The sequence below is a fragment of the Apteryx rowi genome, unplaced genomic scaffold, assembly GCF_003343035.1.
Source record: "Apteryx rowi isolate R43461 unplaced genomic scaffold, aptRow1 scaffold_15, whole genome shotgun sequence".
In the NCBI taxonomy this organism is placed as follows: domain Eukaryota; kingdom Metazoa; phylum Chordata; class Aves; order Apterygiformes; family Apterygidae; genus Apteryx; species Apteryx rowi.
The window spans coordinates 1,203,188-1,231,108 of NW_020447752.1; the positions used below are offsets into that span (position 1 = coordinate 1,203,188).

General features: G+C 50.2%; 1 protein-coding gene across 4 annotated transcripts in view; it reads right to left on the minus strand.

The window, feature by feature from the left end:
* The window catches only part of PITPNM2 (phosphatidylinositol transfer protein membrane associated 2), a 121,569-nt gene that overhangs the window by 10,372 nt on the left and 83,276 nt on the right, over nt 1-27,921 (minus strand). For 2 of the 4 annotated variants that reach the window (XM_026058825.1, XM_026058827.1), the window contains exons 7-16: nt 26,376-26,471; nt 22,902-23,006; nt 21,936-22,006; nt 18,591-18,835; nt 17,928-18,117; nt 16,761-16,880; nt 16,037-16,248; nt 11,084-11,259; nt 10,494-10,664; nt 3,320-3,484 (exon numbers count right to left, since the gene is read on the minus strand). In XM_026058825.1, the coding sequence (XP_025914610.1) occupies nt 3,320-3,484; nt 10,494-10,664; nt 11,084-11,259; nt 16,037-16,248; nt 16,761-16,880; nt 17,928-18,117; nt 18,591-18,835; nt 21,936-22,006; nt 22,902-23,006; nt 26,376-26,471 (1,551 nt within the window). Of the gene's footprint in view, nt 1-3,319; nt 3,485-7,679; nt 7,830-10,493; nt 10,665-11,083; nt 11,260-16,036; nt 16,249-16,760; nt 16,881-17,927; nt 18,118-18,590; nt 18,836-21,935; nt 22,007-22,901; nt 23,007-26,375; nt 26,472-27,921 lie in introns of all 4 variants that reach the window. The other 2 variants (XM_026058828.1, XM_026058826.1) reach the window with 2 other exon arrangements.

Sequence of the window (27,921 nt, forward strand, 5' to 3'; positions counted from 1 at the left end):
ACGTCCGCCTCCTTTGGCTTTCATCGAGGAATAAAAACTCTTTGGCAGCCAGGTAGTGGCTGCCCTACGCGGGATCTGGATCCTGGGAGCCTGCCAGCGAGGTTCGGAGGCACCCGAGCCACCAGGCAGGGTGCTCCGGGGCGCGCTGCTGGGGCCGGCGCTCCCAGCCGTCCCTGAGATGCCGGCTCGGCCTCGCCTGGAGCGCGGCCTCCGGAGCGGCCGGCAAGAAAAGCATCCGGGGCTCCAGCGCTCTGCAGCCTGGGATTCGGGGAGCAAAGTTAAAGCCAGTGGAGAAAAGCTTCTCCCCCAGGCAGGTGGCAACAGCTCTCACGTGCCACACGCACCCTCCGCTCCCACGTGGGACACCGCCAGGCGTCCGCCCCGACCCTGTCCACGCACACGCTCTCYGGTCCGCGCCTCAGCCCAAAGCCTCCGAGCCCGACGCCGCGGGCTGCGTTCCCAGCTGCGAGGAGCCCTCAACTCCCGCGCGCTCCGGCCTGGAGAAGAGCCACGGAAAGAGGAGAGGAGCCAAGTCAAGAGAGCAGGAGGAGGAGCTGCGGGYGCATGCAGGCTGCAAGCTGGGGCTTTGACGAGGCCTTTCTCGAGCTTGGTRTTTTCTGACAATTTTCCCTTTCTACGGGCTTCCAGGAGAGCTGCCCGGTGTAAGGCACAATCCAACGAAACCCTCTTGGGAGAGGAAATCTGGCTGGTGCCGAGCGCAGCCGATGCGCTGCAGACGCAGACCCGCCTGCTCCTTCCGGAGACCCGCGCAAAGCTCCCCCGGCACGACCGTGGCACAGGCTCCCACATCCTAACGGCCCTCGCGTTCCCGGCGAGCCCCGGGCAGGCGGAGGAGGGCACTGCTGCATCAACACGGCTTTTCCGGAGCGCTCAGACCCCTGCGCTCCAAACTGCCGGTTCCTGGTCGTGTCCCAACCTTTCACTTTCCACGCAAGTCCCCAGCTTGGGCACTTTCAGAACGAAGCAGCCAGGATTTTCTCTTCCATGCTCAAAGGAGAGTATGAGAGTGGGGGCGGCAGACGCGTTGCGCCCACAGCGCTGCCAGGAAGAAATCCCATTCTTGCCCGCTGTTAGCAGTGTTAAGGCTGATCTTTGGAGCAAAGTGATGGAAATACTTGTTAAAAAAGTGCAATGGGAAATTGCAAGTGCCTCAGTGAAAGGAGAAAGCGTGCAGATCTGTTGTGAAGTTTGGTGACCGTCGAACGAGAGAGGAGGGTGCAGCGGAGCGCCTCTCTCCAGAATACCTTTCTTGATGTCCAGGTCGGGTATCTGAAGAGCACAGCCCGGATCCCGGCTCGACGGCCCTTTGAGCTTTCTTCCTAAGTGACTCAGAGGGATTTCAGGCTTACGCTGCCTACGTCTCTTGGACGAGGTCTGGGTAGGGGATTTGTGAGGGAGGGCAAGTTGGGCCAGAAGGCTAAACCCTCTGCAATGATTAAGGTGGCATTTGGTTTCTAAAAATAAAAATAAAATACAGAAAACAAAGCAGAAATCACACGTTATTATGGCGCACGTGTRCTGAAGGTAACATCAGTTTCATCCTCCAGAAATCCACAGGGCAAGAAAGACGCGCACTAGGGAGAACTCCGAAGAGGAGACCGCCGCTCCGCAGTGCCCTTCTGGGTTTCCTCCTGCTCTTCCGATGGGATAAATGCTGGCAGCATCCAGCCCTCAGCTCCGTGGCTTTCCGATGCCACTGCCTGAATAAAGCTGAGCCTGACAGCCGCCAAGACAGAGCCGGGGCTTGGAGGATGGGGCAGCACTTGGGACGCAAAGGAAGGGGCCGTGACCACCCTCGCGGCTGGGAGGAAGGAGTTAAGCCGAAGGCACAGCTCGCCCTCATCCGCGGCCGCATCCCACGGCCTYGTCCCGCACCCGACGGGGCCTCCGACAGCCGAGCAGCTCCGCAGGGCGCAAGGGCGGCCACCGAGGGCCCGTCTCCTCCTCTCGCATCGGAAACGGGTTTCGACTGCCGTGACGCGCGCGCAGGAGCAAGTAACGCAAAGCGAAGTCAAAGCGGTCAGAGGGAGCGCGGGGAAAGCGGTAGCAGCCGAGACGGCTGCGCGCGAGGAAGGGGAGGCCTGAGCGGACCTTCCTCCCCGGCCGGCTGCGCGTAGCAGCTCTCCGCGGGCATGAAACCAGCTCAAAACGAACACCTCCTCTCGCAGGAGCCTTCCTCCCACGGCAGAGTAATGCTTAGCAAGCAGCCGGCAAGGTACCTCATCCGGAGAGAGGGGAGGAGGCGCTGGGACCCGYGCGGGGAAGGAAAACCTCCTTGGTCCCAGCACGGGAGGTTTAGTCCTGCTGCACCGTCGCCTCAAACGGGACCAGGCGCTACGGCACGCCGCTGCCGACCTGCGCCACGGCCTCCCATCCGCCCAGGGAGCGTGATTAACCTCAGGAATTAATTACGAGCTGAGCGGTTCACGGCCCTGTAACCTCACGTGCTGCAGTATCTCTAAATTTTCACCACCTTCCAGGAGAAAGTTTGGGCTGAAGGCTTTTTGGTTTTTAAATCTGTTTTTCAGCCTCTTTCTGTCCAAGCTGTCTGAGCTCCCCAAGGACAGGCCCTGCTAATCTCGCACCTCGGCTGGAACGAGGAACGTGCTGAGCCGCTAACGAAGGCTGCTGTTCCCCGCCGTATGAGCTGGGGAGGTTACACAGGTCTCGACAAACAACAAAATCCCTTTTACTCGTCGCTCAGCTCTGGCACAGGGGTCAGAACTCGGCCGACTCTCTGAGCTGCTCTGCAGGCTACAGAGAGGCTGAATTTCTAATATAATAACCCAAAGCTCTGTTTTTCCTTTTCAGTATCACGGAAGGGCTTGCTCACCCCCACTTTTTGTGGGTCATCTCAATGTGACCCACATCAAGCCACATACCACATCCTGCATTACTAATCTAGCAGGGCAGATCCCTACTAGTCCCGAGACTCCTACCAAACATCCCTCTGGATTAACCTTAACCATGCACAGCAGCCAAACGGTGCTCAGCATGATCAGTTTGTTTTTTTTYCCCCCAATATTTGATCAATTTACACCCATAAGCACCAGCAGAATCCAACACGCACAGCAGCGTGACGGCCCCCGCCTTATAACCAAAGGCATCCGTTCCTCTGAAGGATACGATAACACCGGCTAGGAGAAAACYGGGCTAAGGCGGAACAGTTCCGACTTCTTGCTCTCCACGGAGAACGTAACCCCAGACAGACAGACGGACAGACAGAAGCTGGGCGGACGTGTCCCAGGGCGGGACGGCGTGGTGCGTGGCGGCAGCGTCGGAGGGGGGAAGCACTTACTGTTGGCTATGTTGGAAGCAGTGTAACTGTCTGCCATTCCTGAGACCTGGCTGGCAATGCTGATCTCACTGGCTCGCCGGAAGCCCCTGAACTGAGGGGCGGACATGGGGGTGGACAGGGACGCGCTTTCCATGAAGACGGCACCATGAGACTGAACAACATCTGCTACAAAGTTGAAACAGGGAAATCAAAATATTAGACCGACAGACAGAGGCTGGGCAAGATGAACTCGAGAGGAGGAAGAGGAGGCAAACAAGGCTTTTAGAGGCAAAAAAAAACCCCTTTCGAAAGTGATTGGAATGAAACACATTTCATTGGAGCTCTGCTTTGAAAAGACAGCAAACACCACGGCAGGCAGAGAGACAAGTGGCTGCAAGAGCGGTCTTTGATTGAGAAAAGCAAAATAATTAGCTCAAAAAACACATCCAAAACCCCAAACAAAAATCAAAGCAGGCTTATTCAAGCAGCAATAGCAGAAGCATGTGTCATACGTACAAATGTGAATATATACAGCTTTATACATTCACATTGAGACAAAATAATCAAAAGAAGGGGAACAACATAACCCTAAAAAGGGGATATGTTTTCTTGAAACATTTAGACTTCTTAAATCAACATCTCCAAGGGGGAAAGTGTTAACGCAAAAATATCAAGAAAACATTTTCATGCCTGGCAGGGACTAAATTTAAACTTGTATTTTATTGCTAATGGATACAACCAACACTCGTTAAACTAAAATAAGGGCTGCTGAAAGAAAGGAGCCTGGTGCTGAGCATGCTCACATGGATCTGCTATGTGTATTAGAGGGAAATGGACCTAAAATGTTCAGGACTGGCAAACCAAGAGGTGCTGGAAGTCAAGATAAGAGCTCTATACCTCAGTTTTCTCCCTGCAGCAGGTGGAAAGAGCATCTACCTGCCCGTGGCTGCTGCAAGGCCGAACTAAATGTTTCCGGCATCTCGCAAGCTCCTGCGCCACCAAGGATTTAATACAAGGACCCCCAGCAGGCAGCACGGTGGGACAGTACCACGCACGAGCAAAGCTAGTTACTGTCATCGCATGTTGCCCATCTCTGCCGTTCCCGGGTGGCAGCACCTGAACTTTTTTCAAGTTTCAGACAGGGCAAAGGTCTGTGCCCGCACGGGCAGCAAATGCCACGGGGAACGCGAGCACCAACGCCCGCCACCTATTCCAGCCAGTTGTCCTTGGATTTGATCCTGGTATGCGGTTGACACAGGGAGTTGTTTTGGCAGCCGGTTTATTTTAACATTGATCTTTTTGCTTGGGGCTCCCGATTCGCTTCCTCTGATCTCTGAGCTCACAGCAGCAGCGTCTGTGCCCACACGACCACGCTGCATCGCGGGGAAAGCGAGCGCACGGAGCAGAAAGCCCGGAGATAAGTGCTGGTAAGGGAGATCGGTTCTCTGCAGGGAAAATAAGGCCACAAGCTGCTCCRCGTAGAAGCTACGGGGGCTGCGAGATCCGAGGCCTAGCAGGAGCCTGACCTGGTGATGAGCTTCACGTACTGCCCACGTTGGGCCTGCAAGGCCATTACCAGCATCACTTTCTCAGCACTTTCCTCCTTTTTCGCCTTGCACGGAGCGGCTGGCTGTCAGGGCTGCTGCCAGTGGCCACAGCCCAGCCGACCTCACCGAGCCAGCACCGCTTTCTTACCGCGGAAAGCACCGGCGTGAGCAAGAGGAGGACGTTCAAGCCGAGGTGGTGCTCCGTCAGCTGCCCCTGCATTCRGTCAGGCGCAGCGAAAGGTCTGGCTTTGTCCGTGCTAGGAAAAATGCTGAGCTCTGTTCAGGGTTAGCTAACCATCTAAGCCCGAACTCCTTCCTCCCCCTTAAAAATAAAACAGCTGTAGCCTGAAATAGGAAGCAGCTGGAAGGCATGCTAAAAAAAGCATTACGGCAATGCTGCACAAGAGAGAAAGCTGGGCCAAACGCGGGGCTGCCTGCACCGATCACGGCCCTGGCTCCGTTAGCAGAGCTTCACTTGGCTCTGCCCGAGTTTAACCTCCCTTCCTGAGAGCACAGAAACTGAGAGGTAAAAAAAAGGGGAAAATAGTGGTGTTTTGGGCTTGCTCTTTTCAGTCAGTCTCCCTTTTCCCGGTGTGACGCTGGATTTTTGGATATGATGGGTTTAAAGCACAAAGCGCAGCAGCCCTTCGAATGCCCTCCTAGCTAGTGTCACCCCAGGAGTAATTAATTTTCACCCACATAARCCCTAATCTGTCCCGGTGTTGCTCAACCGTTCAGCTTGGTATCGCCCGCGTTGGTGGCAGGAGTCTGCTGTGCCAGCGCTGGGGCGCAGGCTGACAGCAGCGCTCCCACACGCCGGCCCACTCGCGCTGCTTTCGCATTTCCAGACACACTGGCATCTCTCTCTCTTTTCCCTCCTATGCAGCCCCTGTCCTCAAAACAGGCCAGCTTTTAAGAGCAGTAATGGCCAGGAAGAGACAGGGTGGGGAGGGAGGACGGACAGCCTCTCCTGTGCACTGCTCCCACTGCAGTCGAGCTTCCCAGACCCGCAAAGCTGCAGCAACAGCGGCTTACGGATCAACCCTAGGACCCGATTCCCTYGTGGAAAAAACCTGGCACAGCCATTCCTCCTAAACTCCACATACGCTTTGTGCCCAACCCCGCGTGCAGCACCATCCTCGCCGTTTAGACGCTGCCAYGCCAGCACGGCTTGACCTGAGCACCCGCGAGAGCTTCTGCTCCAGCGTGGCCACATCTCCTGCATTTCAAGGGTACCTTTTTGAGGGCAAACTTTATGAGAACAAGGACACTTCAGACAGGGGACACCTGGCTAGCACAGCACCCTGGTCACCCCTTCCCCCAGCACGCACCGCTCAGGGCCATGCGGTGAGCTGAGGCTTTACTGCGCTTCCAGAAAAGGTGGCACAAGGAGCAAARTCGCTCTTTTTTGCCTAGCTACGGCTCGTTAATACCCAATTCAGTGCTGTGCCTTTTCATTTACGGACTCGTTTGTCAGTGTTCTTACTAATTGTTTCCCACTAAGTGAATGGCTCAGGGCCACTCTCCTAATGCGCTGCTGGCACCGAGTTAAGTCCTTGGGGTATCTGAACGGCAGATTCCAATACGCGCTGTTTGCAGGCTGAGCTGCGGCACCAAAGCAGGGAGTACTGAAAGCAGTCAAAAATATGTGCCATTCAATAAAAAATAATAAGAAGTAAAATAAAACAAAACAGCCAGCCAGGTGCTCAGCACGGGCCAAACCCTGCTTGCACTGGAGTCCCTGGCCAGCGCTGAGCACCCTGGAGTTGCTACCCTGAGCTCAAGAGCGACACAGCTTTCAACTGTCCGGAAGTTTTTATGCTTGTGGGAATCTCCCTCAGCACAACGGCTGGACTGGGATTCAGCACTTGCTGCAGTCGAACCCAGCACTGCTTGGCCACACTGTGCTCTTGAAACACAGGGCAGAGAGCAGAGAAGCTTCTGAAAGCACCGTCCTGGCAGCAGGATGTGSCAGCTGACAGCTCAATGGCATTTCATCAGCGACCTCCAAAGTGATTAGTTAATAGTGCCGGATCCTTTCCCTCCGCTTCCTTACAGAACATCATAGCACAGGCAAGGTGGCAACGGCATACCTAAAAATCAGCTAACATCTTCAAAAGACAGAAGGAGAGACTATCTGGTGTCATCAGCAACGTTGCCATTTTGTATGACCACGTAACACACTGGACTGCTCAGAAACAGCAAGGGTCAGCTTGTCAAAAAAATTAAGAAGCAGCAGAAACAAGCTCTCAATGCAAAATACTGGAAAAGGGCAAGAATGGACAGGTAAGACAGCGAGAAGAAAAAACTAAAAGTCAAAGTCTCATTAAAATTGCAGATGTAGCACCAGCCACAACCAGAATAAGGCCATGCAGCATTTATGATGGAAAATAAAGTAAACCAAATACATCAAACTTYGCTTTGAAGGCAGAAATTGAGAAATTAATTTTTAAAAGCCACCTTAGGGGCTGAAAGCCTCATTCACTGTACTCAGCAGAGCCACCAGAAGCGTCCCAACAGGAAATATTGAAACAGGCAAACTCTGCTCTCCGACACAGGCCACAGGCACCGTTCCAGCAGCACGGCCACCCCAAAAGGGCAAATATAAGCCCGTGGCTCCAGGCTCCCCTTCAGCATAGCGCCGGGAAGGGTCACAGCTTGCGACTGCCGCTTGTTGTCTTTCGTGGCAGCCGCGCAGACCCGGGCAGTCATTTCATGTGGCACAGCCTGAGACACAGCGTGAAGCTTTCAGCTCCAGGAGGCAACAGAGCCATCTCCAAAAAGCACCCCAAGTACCCAACACCATAGACAATACAAAAGTGTAGATTACACACACTCAGCAAAACCAGCACTTTTATTGGAAACATCTTGCCAATTCAGAACGGGAACAGGGATACTTGTTTCCATGAAGCTGTCCTGGTGCTGGAGAGCACCCAAAGGGCTGCTTTCCATGAGCAGGATGGGATTGTTCTGGATTGTCTCAACTAGAAGCAGATGGGAAGAAAACAGAAGGACAAGGAACAACAGACATGTGGCCACAAAGTGTTAACATACAAACAGTACAACCGAGCACTTCGACTACRGATCATGGTCTTCTATGAAAGGACAACCTTCAAATAGAGGAGAAGAAACAAACCTGGGTGACTTTCCAAATAGACCCACACAAGCAAGATTTTAACTGGTAGCAGAGAAAAGCACAAGGATGGCATTTCAACAGCAAAAGAGGAGGAACTCCTCTTAACCAGCTTCTCCAAATGAGCCAGCTCCATAAATACCCAGCAGATCCAGGGAAATCTTTTTACTATGAGGACAGAAGTGTACTCTGAGGGGAGACTTACTTGAATCAGACTCACAGCCTACACACTGCAAAGCCCAGGAGTAAGCAGGGACGTGAATTTGATTTCACTCCGCAAGTTGGCTGTAATGAAACGGGGACTCAACACTTAGTACAGATGGGAAAATGAGAAAAAAAAAGGTCTAAGAGGTCTTCTGAACTATGGACTTGAAAAGCAAGCTATCTGCAAGAGGAAACATGTGGCACAAGCCATGCCACAGAAGGTTTTGTACAGAACTAATTATAATTGAGCACCTGAATTTTATGTGATCACCAAATCCCATACCTTAACTATAGGAGCAGTTAACTTTCCTGGAGTGTCCTGCAGTGCACACTCTAGCGTCAGGACTGGATTTGCAAATCATGGTCTGAACAGTCCCTCTGGGTAACGTGTACATCACAACACTGAAATTTTGATTCTAATGGAAAAGAACAGCCTGCTACTTTATGCTAAGCAAATGAAGAAGCTTTGTCTTACACGAGAAGAGAATTTAAAGCTGCTTTTTTGTCACTTTTATTCATCACGGCAGAGCAGCATCTCCTCTAATAACAAACCTGGAGAGGGTTTTGGAATCACTCTACGCATCTTGTACTTAATTGCTGTTTAACTCCTCTCCATTTTATCGCCAAGTGTCTCTCCAAACTTAGACACAGCCAACGTAACAAAGGTCCAGGGAGGCAYGGTAAACTAGTAAGTTCCCCGCTATTGCACAGAATGATAACCAGAATAGAGGTTTCTCAATGTCAATGGGGTTTTTGCCTCAGGCTTCAATGGGAACAGGGGATTTTAAATGGATTTAAGAGGAAGAAAATAAGATATTTAGGATTTTTCTAAGAAGCCACTTACAGCTGATACTTAAAATGCACCCAAAAAGCAAACTGCTGTTCAAGTTGCTATAGATTCCCTGAGCTTTTCTAAGCCTAACTGGACTTGGTACAAATGTAGTTGTGGGTGGATCCATTTTTAAAAAGTGTTGTGGCAAAATCTTTGTGAAATCTGAAGAGTGAGTGGGAAAAGTGCAGAAAGTATTCTATTTGCTTTGTTAAACATGGGTTTTAGTTCATGCCCATTTAACACATCAGACCTCCAGATTCAGCAATCAAAATACAGTATTTAAAGATACAGAAACATCAGGAGACCACTGCTTTGCATTTTCAATCTTAAAGTGATGAACAGCACCAGAATTATTCATCTCTAGATATACATTCCTCTTCATTTAGTCCTGCATGATTCAAATATTAAACAAATGGAAAGTTACCAGAGCTTTGAAAAAACAGCCTTGGTAGCTGGTGCCTTTGATATTCTACTCTGGCTTGCCAGCTTGATTTCTTGTGTGCTGTAAACCTAGTTTTACAGCAGTGACTCCTAGCCTTTGACCGGCAACCTCTAACACAGAAAAAATTACAGTGCAATTGTTCTTCCTGCCCCAAAGCCTTGACCCTGCAGGGAACCAAAGCTTCAGGTGAAGCAGAAAGGTCAAATTTAGTTTAATTCTGCACAGTGGCGAGCTTCCCTGAAAGCTCCTTGCAATGAGAGCCTGCGCTGGAACGGCAACAGACCATGAGAGTCTAGGCACAGAAGTGAGGTGAAGATGGTAGGAAACATAATTTATTTTATTAGATCAACTGCCAGAGCATTGATGTCATGGGAGCTGAGGCAGGACATGGTCAGGACACAGTTGTTTCAATGCAACCCAGTAAGACAAAAGGGCATGCACACAGCCGTTTTAGACTTTGCTACTACTGCAATTGGGCTAGAGCAAGTGAAGAGGCCGCTGATGGCAGAGAAATGTTTCCTAGGAAAACAAAGCATCTCCTCGGCAAGCTGGTAAGGGCAAGGCACTGTCAGCAGCCCAGCAAGCTGCAGCAGCCAGTCCTTTGCCTGGTTCCACCAAAAAGCACATGGTGCAACCAAGTAAATCATCTCATGACCTCACTGTTGACTCTGCTCCTTCCAGTCTTCACTGGCCCCCAAAACATCAAGCTCCCAAAACTCAGCCAAGTTGATCATGTTTCGTTACTACAGAATAGTCCCAACCACAAGCGCTGGCTGGGGTGCAAAACAGGGACCTTCGGAGAGAGGTCGCTGCACGGTAACTCTCAGCAGCTGATGGCCTTTGTGTGACAAACGAGGGGCATCTGGGCCACAAGGCACCGGTTTTGTTGGAAGAAAACTACTTGTCTGATAAATCGGGAACAAAGCTAGTGTTACAGGGCCAGTTCCCTCTCTTGTCATTCCCAATTGCTTTGGCAGTTTCACGTAAAGGGCGACTATAACCCTTTCAGCAGCTAATACGGACGCCAAGGGACTTACCCAGAACGGCAGAATTGCCGTCACCCAGCGGGAACCTCTGGTAGCGGGGAACGTTAAAGGGGGGCAACAGGTAGAACTTCCTCTCCAACAGAGGCTCGAGGCGGGAAGCAGACGGGTCTGCGGGGTGGAACAGGTTATAGACTTGCTGACAAGCTGGTCTCAGCTGAAAGACTAAAGAGGTGGGGAGAAAAAAAATTAGAGATTTTCAAGTATCACAAGGTTATGTGATAGATTTTCAGAAATATTTCTGTGAAATAGACAACTGCAGGGTTAAAAAAAAAAAAGCACTGAGGATTAATTACCTTCCTCATATTCCAGTTTAGTCAACTGAAACAGTTTTTTTTTTATCGGTACAATATTTACTGAACAGTTTTTTGAATCTTTACTTTTAATGTTTGGAAGTAAATCACAAATAGATCGTCTAATCAGCACTGGCTGGAGCAGCCAGCGCTCTGCTTCCTTATGGTGCAATACCTATTATATATACATACTTGGTTTTACCTGCAGTTACAGTTTGTCTCATCAAATTACTGGACTTGTAGCAGGAGGTGCTTAAACCAGGGAGCACAGCAGTTTACATCAGGACTTACTGTCTAGAGCTGGGATGACAGTTTTTCGCAGCGCAAGAACCAGCCCCAGGGGAGAACCAAAGAGGAAGAAGTCCGTGATCTCAAATTCAAACTTTCCAATATTTCCTCCATCCAACATCGTGGAGCTACTAGATCGCCTGGATCCCGGGTCGTTTCTCAGAACACTAGAATGTAAACTGGGACAAAAGCAGAGAAGAAAGTCAAAACTTTGCTCGGTATGTTTTTTCTTAATTGAAGGCTGGGTAAGAGATTGACAGTGAGGAGAATTTCTAACACTTCAGCGAAGGCACTGTGCCAATCAATCCACCAGGCCTCTGCACTGCAGTTTCACTAGCCAGCAAACTGTCCTTCCACTTCATTGGCATAATTTAGACCACAAAAATTTAAGCTCCAAGTGGGTTCATTTACACACTCCTCCCATCTCCTCAAAGTGTTTTTCTGAGGAATCGAAATGTGGGTTGCTGGTAGTATAACAGCCATTTGCAAGCTAAAAAAATCCCCCCAGCAAACCAAAATTACTACAATACCAGGGGAAAGAAAGCAGATTTGCAGTGATTCATTTCATTACACATATTACTGCTATGCTCTCTGGTTGTTAACATTTGAGTTCCTGTCATCACCTTATTCTCAAATGTTACAGAAAGCTGTGCTTACCCATTTCTTCCTCATGGAAGTAGTTGGACAAATGTTACAGGATTAAAAAAGAAAAGAAAAAAAGAAAATGGGAAGGGAAAGAGAAAAAGAAAGATCAAAATCTGCAAGAGAGTTTCTGATATCCTTGCGCACCAAGTTTACACTGCAGTTTCCATGCATGTATACCGCACAGGAAGGCAATGAACCCGGTGACCACGTGGTAAATTGTCTTTATCATGCACCCAGGATGCTCCCACCTCTTTTTTTGCCCACGAGGCCACATGTGCCAAGCTATTACCCTTCTAACTACCTCCCAACCAGCCCAGCATATGCAGGTAGCTGTAATTTAAAAGTAATAATAATACAGAATGTCTCTAGCTTTTTTCCTCCCCTTTCAGGTATCAAATCTCCTGGAAAAATTCAACCTGCGTGCAGTGCAGGTTGGGTGATACACAGGTTTAAAGCACAGATTTAAAGTCAAATCTCCCTCAGACATTGTGGAAGGAGAAAGAGGAGCTCTTGGAGGAGACGGCCGGGAAGGCAGCAGCCCCCGGTCCCGCTGGGAAGCGGAGCTGCTTTGCGGTCTGGATCTGGGGTCGGACGGGGAGATGACCCACGTGTAACACTGCAGTAACCTGACTCAGAAAGAAGTTGTCTGAGATTCCTCTAGTTACTACCCAGAAGCAATGAGATGCAATATCTCTTGCTCTCCAGATCCTACAGATTTAGGCTGCAGCCTTGCTGGGTTACCTTCGTTACAATTACAACTGGAGAGTTTCAGATAAAGTACCAGTAGTGACTAATGGGGTGTTTTAAAGGACTCTAAAAAGCATCTGAATGGGTTCTGTAAAACGTGAGATACATGGATTTCGCGACAGTTTGGGTGGATGAAAGTTCTTCTGGCCTGGAGTCAGGGATGATGTAAATGCAAGAGTCTCCCCCACCTCTGCAGCCCCAAGACCAAGTCCGAGGCGGTCACCAGCGCTTGCCACAGCTCCCCACGCCATAGCCCTTGCTCAGCGAGGCCGCTCCAAAAGCAGCGTCCTGGCTGCCGGGTGGGCTGCGCCATCCCAGCGCTGCTGCCTGCGCGGATGTAGGGCTATTGCTCTCCGCCACCGGCAGCGCTGGAGCAGTCGTGCTTGCACACGCTCTGCCTCCGGGATGGCTGTTCAGAAAACGAATGGCTGCAAATGCTCACGTAATTGGGAAGAAGATAAATGGGTTTCACTCCGAGTTAATATTCCTGTTTTGGCAAACAACGCATTACCCTAGAGACAGCACCTCTGCTGCTGCCGCTCCCAACGGATGCTAATAAAACCTTCTCACCATGCTGCGCTATCATATATTCTCCCAAGAGGTATACACGTACATGCACGTATTATTCTCTTTGGCTACCCACCACAAAGAAATAACAAGCTTCCTTATGCCAGACATACATCCCACAAAGTCAAAACAGCGAAGTCAGAAGTGAGGGGAACGGGAGGCAACAGCAAGTGGCAGCTAAATGAGTATGCTCCCCTCTGCGTGACGGGAACGAGTCTCCCTGAGATCAGCCTGCCCAGACACGCAATGCTGGAGCACATTTAAAAACAAGCCACCTTCAACGAAACTAGAAGGGTTTTAGCTGTCAAGACTGCAACACATGAAGTTTGCTGTGTGCAAGGAATGCAAAGTTATTTAGGAACAAGCTCAGTTTTGCAGAAAGCAGTCAGTGCAACAGCAGTTCGATTCCAATGAACACAAGCTGACAGACCCTCCTGAGAGCAGATGGGTTATGGCAGGATGATCGCATGGATTTTGTACACTCCGGCCTTCTTCCCGTGGCATTCCTCAGCAGGGAGCAGGAGAGAATGAGAACGCTTCTCCTGCTAAGCCATTTGGACAGCTTCTCTCATTTTACTGGGTACTTGATAGTCTTTTTAGCAATCAAAAGAAATGAGAGCCAAGGGGAACTCTGAATCCGTCATGCTCCAAGCAACCTACAGTGCTCTGTTCTCCCTTTAAAAAGCAGCAGATGTACTGTGTGCATTAATTAAACAAGAGCTTATGGATTTCAGAAGCAAATCAACTCATTTACAATAATACAAGTACAGCACAGCCAGAAATAATGTAGTTGTGCAGAAGGACTGAATTTAAAAATAAATGTGTGATTGTAATCTCCAGATGCTGCTCTGGCTTGCTGGGCATTATCCCAGGGAAGCGGGTAGGTCTGATACATGAATAAATATGAGCGTCTTTGGCACAAGCTGCAATAGGCATGGACAGAAAGGCCTCTGTGTGCCAAGCTGCCAGTCTGCTGTGCCCGTTAGCGAAACCTGCCTCCGTTCTGCCAATCTCCTGCGTGAAGTCGTGTCACATCAGGGCTTGGTTTTCAAACGGGAAGATGATGATTGCTTTGGGACACGGAGACCGATGGGGCACACTGCTGATGACTGCGCAGCCTTAGCAGCAACTGCTGCAAGCAAGAGGTGCAGAGACCGGTCCAGATGTGACATTCCACTGACCCCCCGGAGGGGACAGCTGAACCCCTGCACCGGAGTCTCCCCTGCGCCGGGAGCGAGGGGGACAGACGCCAGGAGCGCTCCTGCAGCCCGAAGCCTGTCCCTTCCCTGAGAGGATCTTGCTCTTGAGCCATGGGCAAAGACTCACTTCTGACCCAAGGTCTAAAGGTAGATTTAAAAAAAAGATATAAAACCCCCAAAGGAGTAAAGGTAAACCGATCCATCGATGCACTGAACACGGACAGCCCTCGCCTGGCTCCCCGCAAGCGCTTCGTGTTGGGAGCAGGGATGTTCCTCAGGACATGGAGCAGGAGGCACTGAGACAAAGCTCTTTGAAAAGAGGGACCGTGCTGCGAGATCCCCTAGCTATGTCAGGCCATTGCTTATCCTAAGCTACATGTAAAACCGCAGTCAGATGCCGGTTCGCTTCCCTTAGCTCAGTCTGTGCCCCTGAGTTCAAGAACAAGGAGGAGAAAGCACACTCGTGTGACAAGTATTTTCTCCTGTAATACAGGAGGCTGTTTTGATAAGGGATGAACACGAGACTGATTGCGTTTTAGTCACCTGCTGGAAATAGCCGAGCAGCTTATTGTGTTTTTTGTAAATGCAGCTGTCTTTCTGAATATAGCATCTCTGCGCACCAACAACATCTGCTTTGATACTTTCTCTCTCCTGTGAGTCTTTCACAAAAGGGCCCTGATGAGGGAGGGCAGCACGAGTCCCCGCGCTGCGGCAATGACTGCAGGCAGCGAAGGAGGGGGAGAGGTGCACGTAGGTCAGGCCTTCGCTCAGCCCGGGGCAAAAGGAACAGCCTTGGACACAGCTGTAATGCAGATAACGGGGTTTGCCGGGTGGGACATTGCTCCCTAGTACCTGGGAGTTGGGGGGGAAAGGTGTTAAGATGCTGCAATTCTTCTGGGCAAATAGGAGAAAAACGTATGGACTGGCCAGTTCCCCAGGCTGAGGAAAAGGATGCAGTCAGGAAAAGCCTCCGGGCTTACGGAAGTTATCCCTGAACAATCCGCAACGGAAAGACTGCTATGAAAACGTCATCAGTTATGTTAACAGATACGTTTTCTGAAAGTTCATTTGAAGCAGCTTAGCCATGTGACACTGAGAACTTCAATACTGAATAACAAATTTGAAACATGATCTCGATGTGAGGGAGCAGCCCTGGCAGGGGGCAGGATGCAATCCCCGGACCCTGCTTCATACAGGGAACTCRGGTTTCTTTGCCAGAGTCACATAAAACACCACAGATGGAGCAATCCTCATCTGTAGCTGAAGGCTGCTCCCCGAATCAACCAACTAGGGTTGAGGATGCCTCATCCAGAGCACCCCATTACCCTGGCAGCAGGGTCCTACTCACGTGACACAGAAAAGGGCACTGCGATCCAATCTCACACTTGAACTACGCCAAAATTAAAGGATCAGGGGCACCTTTCTCGATTCTGCTTCACTGCCTTCACCCACACTGTTTATGTATTTGCTCTATGTCCTCCACCCTGCAAGAGCAGCACAGCAAAAAAGCAGCCACCCGAGTGCCTCGTCTGTCACGCAACAGGATGAAGGGTCCTGTCCTGTCCACTGCAACACACGTGCTGTAGAGCAGCCGGTTTCTCTCACTGCCACTGAGCAAGGCTGCTGTTAATTTTTCTGCATATACGCAACACACACACCGAAATCTATACCCCTCGAATCTAACTTAAGGCTTTACTCCATCTTGCTTGTCATAGGATGAGAAAGTAACATTTGAGATTCGAAGTTACATCCCTCTTATCCCCAGAATATTGGTGGCTCTGTTCCTATGAAATTGTACCTTGAAAGAAAGGCCTGATGCTGCTTTATTGTGTCCAGTTCATAGGTTGATGAATCACTCCTTTTGCGTGGCAGCTGCTTCTTTGGATCTTCTCCGTTGCTACGAGGAATATCAATGTTGCTCCTGCTGAGGTGTCTGCTGCCTTCCAGATTAGAGCCACTGGAACAATAGCTATTGTTCACTGTTATTCCAGGAGACAGGAGATCGGTATCCTAGGGTTTGAAATATATGATTTATCCCTCTCACAGCTGAATCAGGAATACAGCCACCTTATGGCCTCCTCCTTCCAACAACTGGTTTTCGCATTTGCCCCAAGATCCAGCTGAGAGCTATGTAGTACCTCAGACTAGACACTTCCGAATGGTGTGCACACACACCCTTCATGTGATCTGCCGGACTCATCTCACAGATGAGCCACAGAGCATAAAAGACACCTCAACAACTCAAACCCCTTCCCTTACCAACCCTTCCTTGAGGCTGCCCAAGGACGGGCAGTGAATGCCCAAAGATGGGCAGAGATGTCGGGCAGTGAAGCACCCCAGTTCAGAGCAAAGCCCACCCAAGCCCTGAGACACACGTGCACTAAGACACGCGTGCTGGCCTCAATAAGAGAGACGGTCTTTGCTCTTTCAAGCAAAGATCCTTACTAAAACCAGGGGCTAGGGAGGTGCTGCGGCTGGCCGACCTATTGCAAGCAGACACCAGCAGCGTCTTTACTCATTACCTGGACGCTCACGACGCTTCCTCGCCGGCTGCTGTTCTGGCTCTCGGACACAGTTTGATTGCTGTAGCATAAGGCATCAAATCCCAGAATGCCTCCGACACAGTCCCCTACCAAGCAAACCTGAAAGAGGCAACAGAAGCAGGGGAGGAGAAAAACCAGCCCCCCTGATTTCAGTTCAGAGATGGCAATCAAAAGAGCACTGGATCATACCTAGGAAAGGTGGGGCACCAGGATGCCTGTTTTTAATCAGCAGAACTGTTGTGTCAGTGAACATGCGCTCATACCCTGCAGACTCTCGCTAGCGAACCCAGCTAACGTGTTCTGGCTGTCCCCACCAGCCAAACGGAGAGAAGTAACAGCAACACAGAGCACTGACTATGGCCCTAACCCAGGTCCCAAAACATAAGCTCGATTCCCTCCTTGCCAACCTTCCGTATGACTTAAGGAAATCCTCCCTGCTTCCCACTGCTTCCGTTCCCTATTTCTACAGGGAGAAGATAACGCTGTCCTGCCTCCAAGGGTATTCAGCAGATAGGCACAATAAAGCACTGAGACCCCTGAGTACTAAAAGGCTGTTTAAGGAGTCTGGGACCCTGGGCGCAGTGCTGGCTGGGAACAAACCCCAGATGGGTAAATCACACTGCAGCAGTGCACATGCCCAGCTAGTCCAAGAGCTCAGGTCTTGCTGGGCTAGAGAGTCACTCTGCTCGCAGAGGTGTTGTGTTTTGGGAGCCCAGAAGCTGTGTTGTCTCAAAAAGCAGCCCACTTCTGTGACAACTCCAGTGCTAGCTGCTAGAGGTCCTTCAAAGATGGGAATGTTTAAACAGCCTTGGTTTGCCATGGGAATAGAGATCACATTTAGTAACAGAGGTAGTGCTCCTAATTTGGAAAGGTGTGTCATGCTGAAAATTGATTAGCTTCACAGCTTTGTAGCTCCATTTCCGAACACAAGCTCAGGCTTTGCTTTGACTCCCAAAGGTTCAAGAGAGAGCAGAAGCAATAATCTCTCTCCCTCTCAGAAAGAAGGGAAGCACGACACTTCCTTATTGCAGCCCAACACTGTCGCGTTTCCATCCCTTCTGAGAGATTAATGAAAGAAGAGCTTCAGAAGGAAATTGCTTCACTTGCTCTTCCTTTCATTGTGGCTAAAAGCGGCCGCCGGCTCACCTGGCCGTTGAATGACGTGCCCTCCTGGGATCGGATGAACTCGCTGTAGGCCTGGTTGGCTCTGACGATCACTGCGGCCACCGCTTCCTGGTACTGCGGGGACGACGTTGCTAGCAGAGGGAGCGCGGCGAGCGGGATGTGGTCCTGGCTGTTGGACAGGCAGCCTTCATCATAGCTGTACGGGCTGAGGCTGCACAGGGCACGAGAGATTGGAAAGACTGAGCCTAATGTGCAGGGTGGCGAAAATCATTCGCAGACAGTACAGTCAAGTATTGTGGATCGTTAAAAAAAGCCTCAAGATAGAAAGGCCATTTATTCCATTGTGAATGGGTGAGAGCTTAATAAATCTTTCCCTCCCATCAAACATAAATCTTCAAGAACAACATACTTACATTGATAGAACAACCCTTAGACAAGAAATTAAAGCCTTAGTATTTATTGGCTTAATTAGAATAAATCAATCACAGAAGTCTTGCTGCATGATTACTGTATTCACTACAACTAAGTATGAAATTGAGATTGAATGCCTCACTAGTTTATTAATAAAAGTGCATTCGCAAAGCATAGTCATAGCTCTCAATACGACATGCAGAACATCTCATGGATGGGAAAAACGGCAACATTTTATACATGCCTCTCTGGTGCAAGGTGGCGGCAACTTACCTGGACACCAGTGAAAAGGCTTCAGAGCAGATGGCTGGGCAAGGGACTAGCTTGATGGCAATGTGTCCAAGAGCAGCTGGGTAATGTACTCTCATCACTGTGTCAAACACTGTGGCGATGGTGTTGACATCCCCTTGTTTAGAGCTCTGATCACCACTTCCCGAGTCCAGGATGTTGCCTCCATGGAGGACCAAGAGGAGGACGTGGATTTTACTTGGCTGCATTAATGGCTGCACTGATTCATCCTAGGTGGGAATGAAACATAGCATAATAGAAATGCTTATTTCGCTAAGAAAAGACATTATACCTGTCCCAAGTGCATTTTGCACAAATTTACCACCCTTTTAACCTGTCAAGCAAAGTATTTCCAGCAGAGGCATAGACACAGTATTAACCATGAAACAAGGCCCTGGCAAGCCTCATCTAGAGGGCTGCATTCAGGCTGGGCCATCCACACGCAGCAAAGATGACTCCAGTGTGAGCAGGTCCACAGAAGAGCAGGGAGCATGGAGATTTTTGAGAGAGAGACTGAAACAGTTCAGCTTGATCTGCTTAGCAAAGCTGCAGGAGGACAAAACACCAGCTCTCTAGCATGGTGGGATAAGAAAAGAAAGCTAAGGAAGGAAGAGGGACACTTAAGCCGAAGAACAGTGCAGGCACAAGCACAAAAGAACCTAAACTGATCCTGAATAAGTGCAGGCTGAAAATGAGGTTTCTAAGCACAGGAGGTATGAGGTTTTGGAATAACCTCTCCAGGCCTGTGGGCAAGAAACCAAACTGCCTTGAAGCTGGCGCTGGCTTAATTTATGGCAGTTGTTGTTAGATTCCCCTGGATGCAACAGCAGAGAACCTGACTCCATCTTCCGGACCCTGCGTCCTACCCACGTGCACRCCCACACGCGCAAGCACACACACGCGCAACTCCAACGGTTGTGACTGCCCTGGAAGAGAGCTAACGAGCAGCTTAAAACTCAGGAAGAGTCTTCCTGCGCAAAAGTTAAGCCTTGATGTAACTGAGTGTCCTAAGCAAAAGGAATGCTGAAAGGCAGAAAAAATTCATACCCAGGTAAAACATGGCAGTGGTAAAGACATTACTTGTGCGTGTTAGGCTGGAAAATGAAGAAATGAAAATTGGGCATTGCTTTCTGTTGGGCTTCTGTGCTCAGCTGCAGCAGCTGACAGTAAACCTGGTATATTTAGCAAAACTAGGGCAGATAGGTCAGCAAGTAGCAAGTTACTGGGAAAAAAGTTGTAGGAGGACATCAGTCACTGCATCTGTTTGACTAAGTGAGAAGTTATAAATAAGTTTAAGGCTTCAGATTTGCTTAAAGAGTTGTAAAAGAGGAACTGAAAGAGAAAAACCTTAAAGTCCCATCACCCAAGAAGCAGCCAACATCTGGCTGGGGGACTGCTGAAAGAACAGGGTAACAGTTTTTATCTTGGCTGCCCAATCCTTTGCTTATTCTGTTAAATAAATTCTTTGCTTTAACAGACATTTGGGGGAAGGGAGGGACTTGTACCTGAACTCCGAGGCAGGTACTGATCTCTTCTGTTCCTGTGGGCTAACGGAGACATTTGAGAGCAGTTGGGCTCCTTCCCAAAGGCAGGCAGTCCCCGGGACGGAGGCACTGCCATAGCCTGCTGGGAGTGTACGTAGGTGGGGGGCAACTGAATTTTCCTTCTGGAAATTCTCATTTTAGCGTCTCGAGTCACCTGCTGTCTTTGGAGCAGCAGTTGAGCCCCGACAAACGGGCTGGCAGGAGGGAAGCATGCCCAGGCRCACGTTAGCCACCTAACAGCTAACGTTATTACCAGAAAATGTTGAAGTGTGTGCTGATACACAGCCCAGCAGAGGTATTAGAATTCACACCCAACTCTCCGTCATAAAGATTTCCCAGACCTCCTGCATAAGAATGGCTTTAATTACTTAGTTCTGTGACACCGTATTAGTACCTGCTCTTCAAACCTTCTCTGGTTTGAAGTTTACAGTGCCTGCAAGGAGTTTACAGTGCCTGCAAGGCGGACTTTGCCTGGCAGCACATGGCTGGAGGCAAGGGAGGAGCCCTCTCAGCATCTCCCTACTGCTTTTACTTCCAGGCAAATGTTTTATGTGCTCATTTGGAGAATAACATGAGTCACCACGCTCAGGTCATGGGGCTGTTTATCAGCAGTCATTTGGCGGCTCCTTTCCCTTCCAGTTCACTAACGTCTCCTCCTAAAGGAAGCGGAGGACCAGGCGAGCGACTGCTGAGTAGTCCAGGGTGGAGGTGCTTGTTTAGAGCAATTCCTGTAAGGTTTGGCGTCACCAACAACACCTGTTTCTGGAACTACCTTTCCCTGTTGGAGGCTTTTAACCTGAAAAACCCTGCATAGTTGCTCAGGAGTTTCATACTACTGTAGCAGCCTTTATCTGTGAACAGCTACAAGGGACAGGCTCTTTCATCTCACCTTCGTCAGTCCTCTTTCTAAAGCGAAGCGAGACGAGGGAGGGAGCCGAGTTTATAGGGCCTCTGAAGAGGGTGACAAGTTCTCTGCACCACTTCAGGCTCCATGTGAAGCCTCACGGCTCAGCCTTGCAGCCGGCTTACACGTGCCATGCAGACGGCTCGCAGGTGGCTAGAGCGGGTCCCATCGCCGGCCACCCACTGTCCCCACCGCCCTCGAGTTCACTGTCCACACAGCAAAAGCCAAAGCAGCCTCATCTCATAGCCTGGCGCATTAAATAACACCAAAGCGATGCTCATGATCTTTGATACGCCACGACATAACTTAGGCAGTTCAGCAGGCACTTTGCAAGCAGGGAAGTCATCCAGGCAGCAGGGATGGGTGGATGCCTATGGGCTGGACGACTGCAGCCACCCCGAGACGCCTTGTCTCACCAGGACACCGAACTGCAAAGCCTGTACATTCAAAGCCTGGAGAGCCAGGGCTTTGCGTGCCGGGCGCCCGCTCCGTTCCAGCGCAGGCTGTGCGAAAGCTGGTTTCCGAACAGGGCCCCGAGCAGCTCTGCGAGCGGGCCGCCGTGGAGCCGGGCCCTTTGGGCCACCCCAGCCTGTGCGCTGGCGCTGCAGCAATGCAGCTCTGCAGCCCGCGGCTCCATCCAGGCCGCTCCGCACRGCAGCCGCTATCCCCGCAGGAGCAGGGGTTTCCAGCGGAGCCCCGACAAGGGCTGCAAACTGCACAGCACGGTTTCTACACAGCGTTYGAAAGACAGGTGAAATAACCCCTTCAGTTTAGCCGTGAAACACCTTGCACGCCTCCGAAGGACAGACACGGGCGTTAAACCACCGTGCCCCGTGGCGAGCGCGTCCCGGCAAGCAGGCGCCCCGGCGCCGGAGCGCTTACCTCGATGATGCTGAGCCGCTCCACGCTGGAGGCGACGTGGTACTCTGCCGACGTCTCGTGATACAAGTCGCCTGGAAGCACAGAGGGTTAAAACGTCAGCGGCGCGAGCCGCCGGTGGGCAAAGACCATCTTTCCTGACGGCACTGCTTGTGCCAATGCCTCTCAGCCCCAGATCTCCTTAATTATTTCCATAAAAACACCCTCTGCTCCCCGCTCCCCTCCCACTTCGGAAGCCCGGGCAATGCAGGGTCGCTTCTGCCCAGCAGTGTCTCCTAACCGCAGTAAGACAAGGGCGTTAGCAAGCTCGTCTCTCATTGCAGTGACCCAGTATCCTCGCTTTTTTAAACATGGCAACAATGGGATATTCGGGCCCAGCGGTCAGAAATCCTCAGTTTGTGGGAAAATCAAAGGCGCTGCGCGAGCTCTGCTGCGGGAGCAGAGGTCTGACGCGTTCGTGTGCCCGCGCCGACGCAGATCTACTCTGCTCCCGAAAGCTTAAGCGTCATCTTGTGCCGCGCGGCTACGTGAACATGAATCGCGCTCTGGCCGAGTCGTCGGCTTCCTTTCGTAACCTCACAGAGGYGAGCAGAAAATCAAACCGGGGCAGATAGAGGTGAGAACAAAGGAAGGAGCGAGAGGAAAGAAGAGTCGGGAGAAATTCAAGTAATTCAACACGGAGCTGGAATATTTCATCGTTACAGCGGAGAATCCTGTTTGTCACACAAAGGAGCCCAACCAAAGCGGAAAATAAAGAGAAATCGAGAGCTTCCTCTTCCCAGCTCCCACCGGGCAGCTGCCTTTCTGCAGCGCTGGACAGTTATTTTTATGCTCTGTCTCAGCTTTTCCTTTTGTGAGATGAAGATAACAAGTTTTACCTTTTTCAGAATGCGGCTGTAACAATTACACGGAAAGACTGTAAAGTGCCACATGCAGTTTTTACTTAAAAAAAAAAAAAAAAAATTTTACCCTGGACATCATCGCATTCAGGGGTTTCAATTTTATCCATCAGATCATTGGAACTCCATTTGGTTATTTCTTTCGGGAACATTTCCTCATTGTCAGACAAGTCCTCTTTAAAAAACAGATTTTTTTTTCTTTTTTAGAGTCACACACATACAAATATGTATACAGACAAGAGCACAGAGCAGAATTAGGAATAAAAGTAAGGCCTCATAATTCTCTGTAATCTTATTATGACTTAAGCCAGCCAAGTGTTTATAAAGCATGATACTGCAGCTTTTGCCATACGGATATCAAAGTGCATTTAAGAAAGTAAATCAACATGTTGTTAACAAACAAAATCCTAGGACGTGGGGGGGGGGGGGGGGAACCACCACGGGTTTTTACGCTACCATTTTGAGTAGCGAGTCCGGCGTTTTTCTCGCCAGGCAGAATTCCTGCCCGCCGCTGCCTTGCTTGCAGCCCTGCTCCGAGATGCCGGAGCACCAGCAGGCGCAGGGGAGGGGGCAGAAGGCAGCGTTTGCCCCCGGCGCCCTCCCAGACGCCTGCAGGCTGCGCCAGGTCTCCGGGGAAGCGGCGATAAGGATCGCTGCCGTTAACAGGACCACCACCTAGAAAAGCACCAGTAACGGAGGAAACGCGAGCCCCCCCCCCCCCCCGGGCTATCTTTAGCCTGGTTTCCTTCGGGGATGAGCGCGGCTCGCTCGGAGGGCGGCTCTTTTCCTGCCTGCCCCGATGTCGTCTGGACCCGCTGGCTACCATCGGCTGCGTTTCACAGAGAACAAGGGGCCCCGAAACGTTATTAACATATTATTAATGAGAAGATGAACGAAAAGGAACAGGCCACGACAGRCTGGAGCTCCCCATCGAACCCACAGGAAACCAAATCACGGCAATTCAAGCCTTGGAAGAGCGCCTTCCGTTTGGGGGGCTGGGTTTTTCAGGTTTTAATTTGAGGATGCATCTTTTGTGTTAGGGAGGTTAATTGGTTTCTAATCAAGTTATTGCTCTATGCCTAGTATTTCTTTCCTGAAAATGTAGCATTTTGTAAATTTAATAAAGAGTTATAAACATCATAATAACAGCAATTTCAGATGTCTCGGAGATCTAAAAGCTGTAATCTTCAGAGTCATGGACCAGGATTCCCTCTTTCTTGTTGCTGTACAGTTACTAATAAAATAATTAGTTGGAAGAATCCCCGGATCAGTGACAAAAAGATTTTGAAATGTGTTATTCTTCTTAGCAAATCTGAGCAATAGCTCAAAAACCTGTACGTACAGGGGACTGTACAGAGCCAAGCCAAGACTGTTTATTTTTAGGAGTTTCTATTAACAGTTTGACCACAGAAGACAGCAACCTGGAGAGTGCTGTGTCAATACGCTGTTTCATTTTTCAACTACGGAAAAAATGTGAGCAAATTCCCATTTCCCTGCACAAGGGAGCGCAGAACTACGTGTTCAGAGTAAGGCAAAAGCACGCGCGTGCAACATGCTGGCAGAGAATTAAGAGGGAGGTTGCATGCAAAGCTCCTCCAGCAACTTAATCTAAATATTAAACTTATTTCCTTGAGAGGTTTAATTATAGCCTTTATTGCTGCACAAGTGATCACTGAATGGGATATTGCTCCTCTTATTAGTATTTATTACAGGATGGCTATTACTGTATTTGTCACCGTCTTTCCCAGAGCGTGCCAGGGGAGGAGGAGGGGTGCGAAGCCAAAGGCAAGAGATTTTTCGGGGCTCCGGCTACGCCCGCTGCGCTGCGAGGAGCCGCGCGGGTCCGCGGGAAGCACCTGAGCTCTGCCCAGCACCGACGCGCAGCCAGGGCTGCACCGGCCCCAGCACCGGCCCCGCGAGCCTCCCCGGCGCGAGGGGCTGCCGCGGCGCCCGGCCCCCGCTCGCGACCCCCGAGCGCCCGCGCCCCGTCTGCGAGCACGGGGCAACGCGGGGCCCTTCCCGAGGGCTGCCCCTGCCGAACGGCTTCAGTTCCCAAGCCCAGATCCCCTCACATGAGGCAGATTTTCCGAACTCGACTGCGTGGATTGCAGAGCACAATCTGTGCMTAAACGGAGACACGTTCTGTACTAGCAGAAGCGGAGCTGCCTTTTTTTTTTTAGTATTATTTTATTAGCAAGCTTCTCGGAGCATTGCAACAGAGGTGCAGACACCAACTGTGGCACAAGGCTCATTTTTGTTACCTCTCCTTCTGCGAGGAGCACTTCGGGGATTCCCCGGGGGCCTGGATCCCAATGGGAAATGTCTCTATCGCTATTTTTATTACYGAGCAGTTAAAAAGGCAGGAGAGAGGATGGACAGCCACGAAGCCATTTCAATGACTCATTCCTCTTTTCTTGTACGTATATTGCTACAATAAATCCCTTATGTACAGTTTTTGCAGATGCTACATAAGTTGATAAACAGAGACACTTAAAGCAAGTTGGTCCTTCTCTTTCTGGGCAAGAGACACATTTATCACCTTGACTTGCACACACAGCAAGAGCCACTTACTCTGCTGTCGTGCAAGTCACCACTCCACAGCAGGATGCCACTGGCGTGCTCTCACTCCCCGGGAATTTGGGATGCACGCCTGCATACTTGGCACGAGAACTCTCCCGGAACGCAAAACTACCAGTTTCTTGAGACTGAACTGCAGTTCAGCTGAACATCAGTGAAATTCTGCYTTACAGAACTGGGGCATGCTCTTCTAACAACTTCATTTAACAGAAAGGTCACCAACTTCATCCGTACACGTTGGGCAACTAGGCTAGATTAGCATTACAAGCGGAGAGAAGAGCCCATCTGTCGTCAGCGGAGATGAAGCCTTCCAGGCTTAAACACACATCAAGCACAATATACAAAATGAGTGCAGCCRAACAAAGCATCTTCACACACACATGCACAGAAATAATAGCAGAGCTTTTGCCTAGTATGAACAGTCAAATTACTTTGGGAATTCTGCAATCCATGATGCATTTTGATGAATTTTGGCACCTGAAGTACCTCACTGCATTCACTATCATATTTCTTGCAACAGGAGAATAAGGAGTTAATAAAGGCAAACTTGGGTCTCTTCAGGCCCAGACAGGACAATTCATCATGCCTTTTATCGATCTTTTTAAAAAAACAAAATTTCAGTCATACTGAATCAGAAAGATTCAGACACACCCACAGTTCAGTTAGCCCCGATGAATTTTACCCACGCTCATTTGCACCAAATAAAATACAGCTCCAAACATTAAGATTGTTCAAGATCACTTCAAACAGAYTGCACTGAGCCCCAAATGTTGCTGCATTAAATCTAACAGCCTGCTGGGTGATGCTGGGAACGCCTGAAGAAGCTGCACTGATGCTGCACATATCTTGGTTAGAAAGGAGCCGATTTCAGACAAAGCAAGAAGTCTTCCCCACCCYGCCCCATGCTTTCCTTTCTCTTTCCCCACCGTTTCAGAAAGCAAACATTGGYGGTTCAGGTTCCACATACCATGTGCATCGAAGAATTCATCGTCTGAGCTGTCATCCGAGTCCCTGGCAATGCTCTGCATCCTCCACTCAGAGATGCTATGGCGTGAGGGACTTGCTGGAAAAAACAGAAAAGCCTTATGCGATACGCTAAATCGACAAGACAGAGAGTTCCCAACATGATCTTTGCTGGAGGAAGAGTCGTGTGTTCGCTATGAAAAATCCACTGCTGCAATATTAAAACACAAAACCCCGATGATGCTGGTGTGATGTCAGTGTACCGCTTTAGAGATCCTGTTTGTTTACTGTTGTTATAACCTGCCAGCAAGATGCTACATTAAAGCAAGCTGTTTGTATCACTCTTATGCTATTTTGAATGGCAGCTATTTATAATTGTTAGTAGGACGTGCAAAGTCAGCTGGGTTTTAAAGTTTGCAATTAGAAAGGAAGCAGGCTGATTGGAAGCTTTCTCCGTGCCTCTCATCAGCACGCAAACCATGCCTCGGCTTCACCAACTTTCGGGCGGGTAACTAAGCAGAGCAGCCTGGACAGAAATAATCTGTTTTCTGGAAGGAAATTGCTCCTACACAAATTGGATTAGAGATCTATTTAAACTTTAAACTTGAATGATTTAAACAACATGCTCCCTCCTGCTTCGCAGGGAGCCGTGAGAGCAGCTGTCCTGCCGGAGCGAGCCCCTGGGTTCCCGCTTGCCTCCTCATCGCAGCCCTCCCCGCTGCCTTTCATTTCCCACTCCGCAGTTCCCTGTGCTGTGCAAGTGCTTTAAGGCATTGGTTTTTCCAGATATAACTCAGCAGCGATCCAGCCTCAACTCTTCTCGGCTGAACTTGTCACAGGCAAAGAGCCTGCCGAAGCGAGCGCTGCCCCGGGAGCGGCAAGAGAGACGGCCTCTCCCCTCTTTGGGATCGCTGTCGTGCGTCACAGGCAGGAGCACGCACGAAACGCTCACCGCAGCCACCCGACACAACAAGACCCCGGGGAGCCTGACAAATTCTCATTTAGCATATATAAAGACACCGAAAGGCTCCGGTTACTACGATGGCTGTACAAGCTGCTGCATCCTAGTGCTGTAACAGCGTTAAGCATGCAAGTCAAACGCTTCCAGTTCTAATTTGGTCTTGGCACGCGGAAAGACTACGGTGACCCTGCGCGGAGGCACCTAATTGCAGCTTCGCGTTGGCTCGGCAGCCCCCAGCTGCCCCACCGCCCGCCGCGGGGACGGTGAGCGAGGAGGCTGGCGGAGCCGAGCCGAGCTCCTTCGCGCGGCAGTGACGTCAAGGCACTCGCATAATAGTTGCTAAAAATAGAGCATATAATAGCATATGGGATGGTGACAAGGGTCCTGCTAGCACCAGAGGTCTCGCCCAGATGGCACAGAAAAGACTGAGCTTTTTCGCAGACGCGGCTGCTTTTCGCAACCGGCGGCAGCGGTAAGTCCAGGCAGCCCTCCTTGCCTCCATATGCTAACGCGCTGCCATTTCTTAAAGGCAGCACGAAGAAGGATTAAAATATCTGCGTGACGTACTTCCCAGCACATCACAATTCAT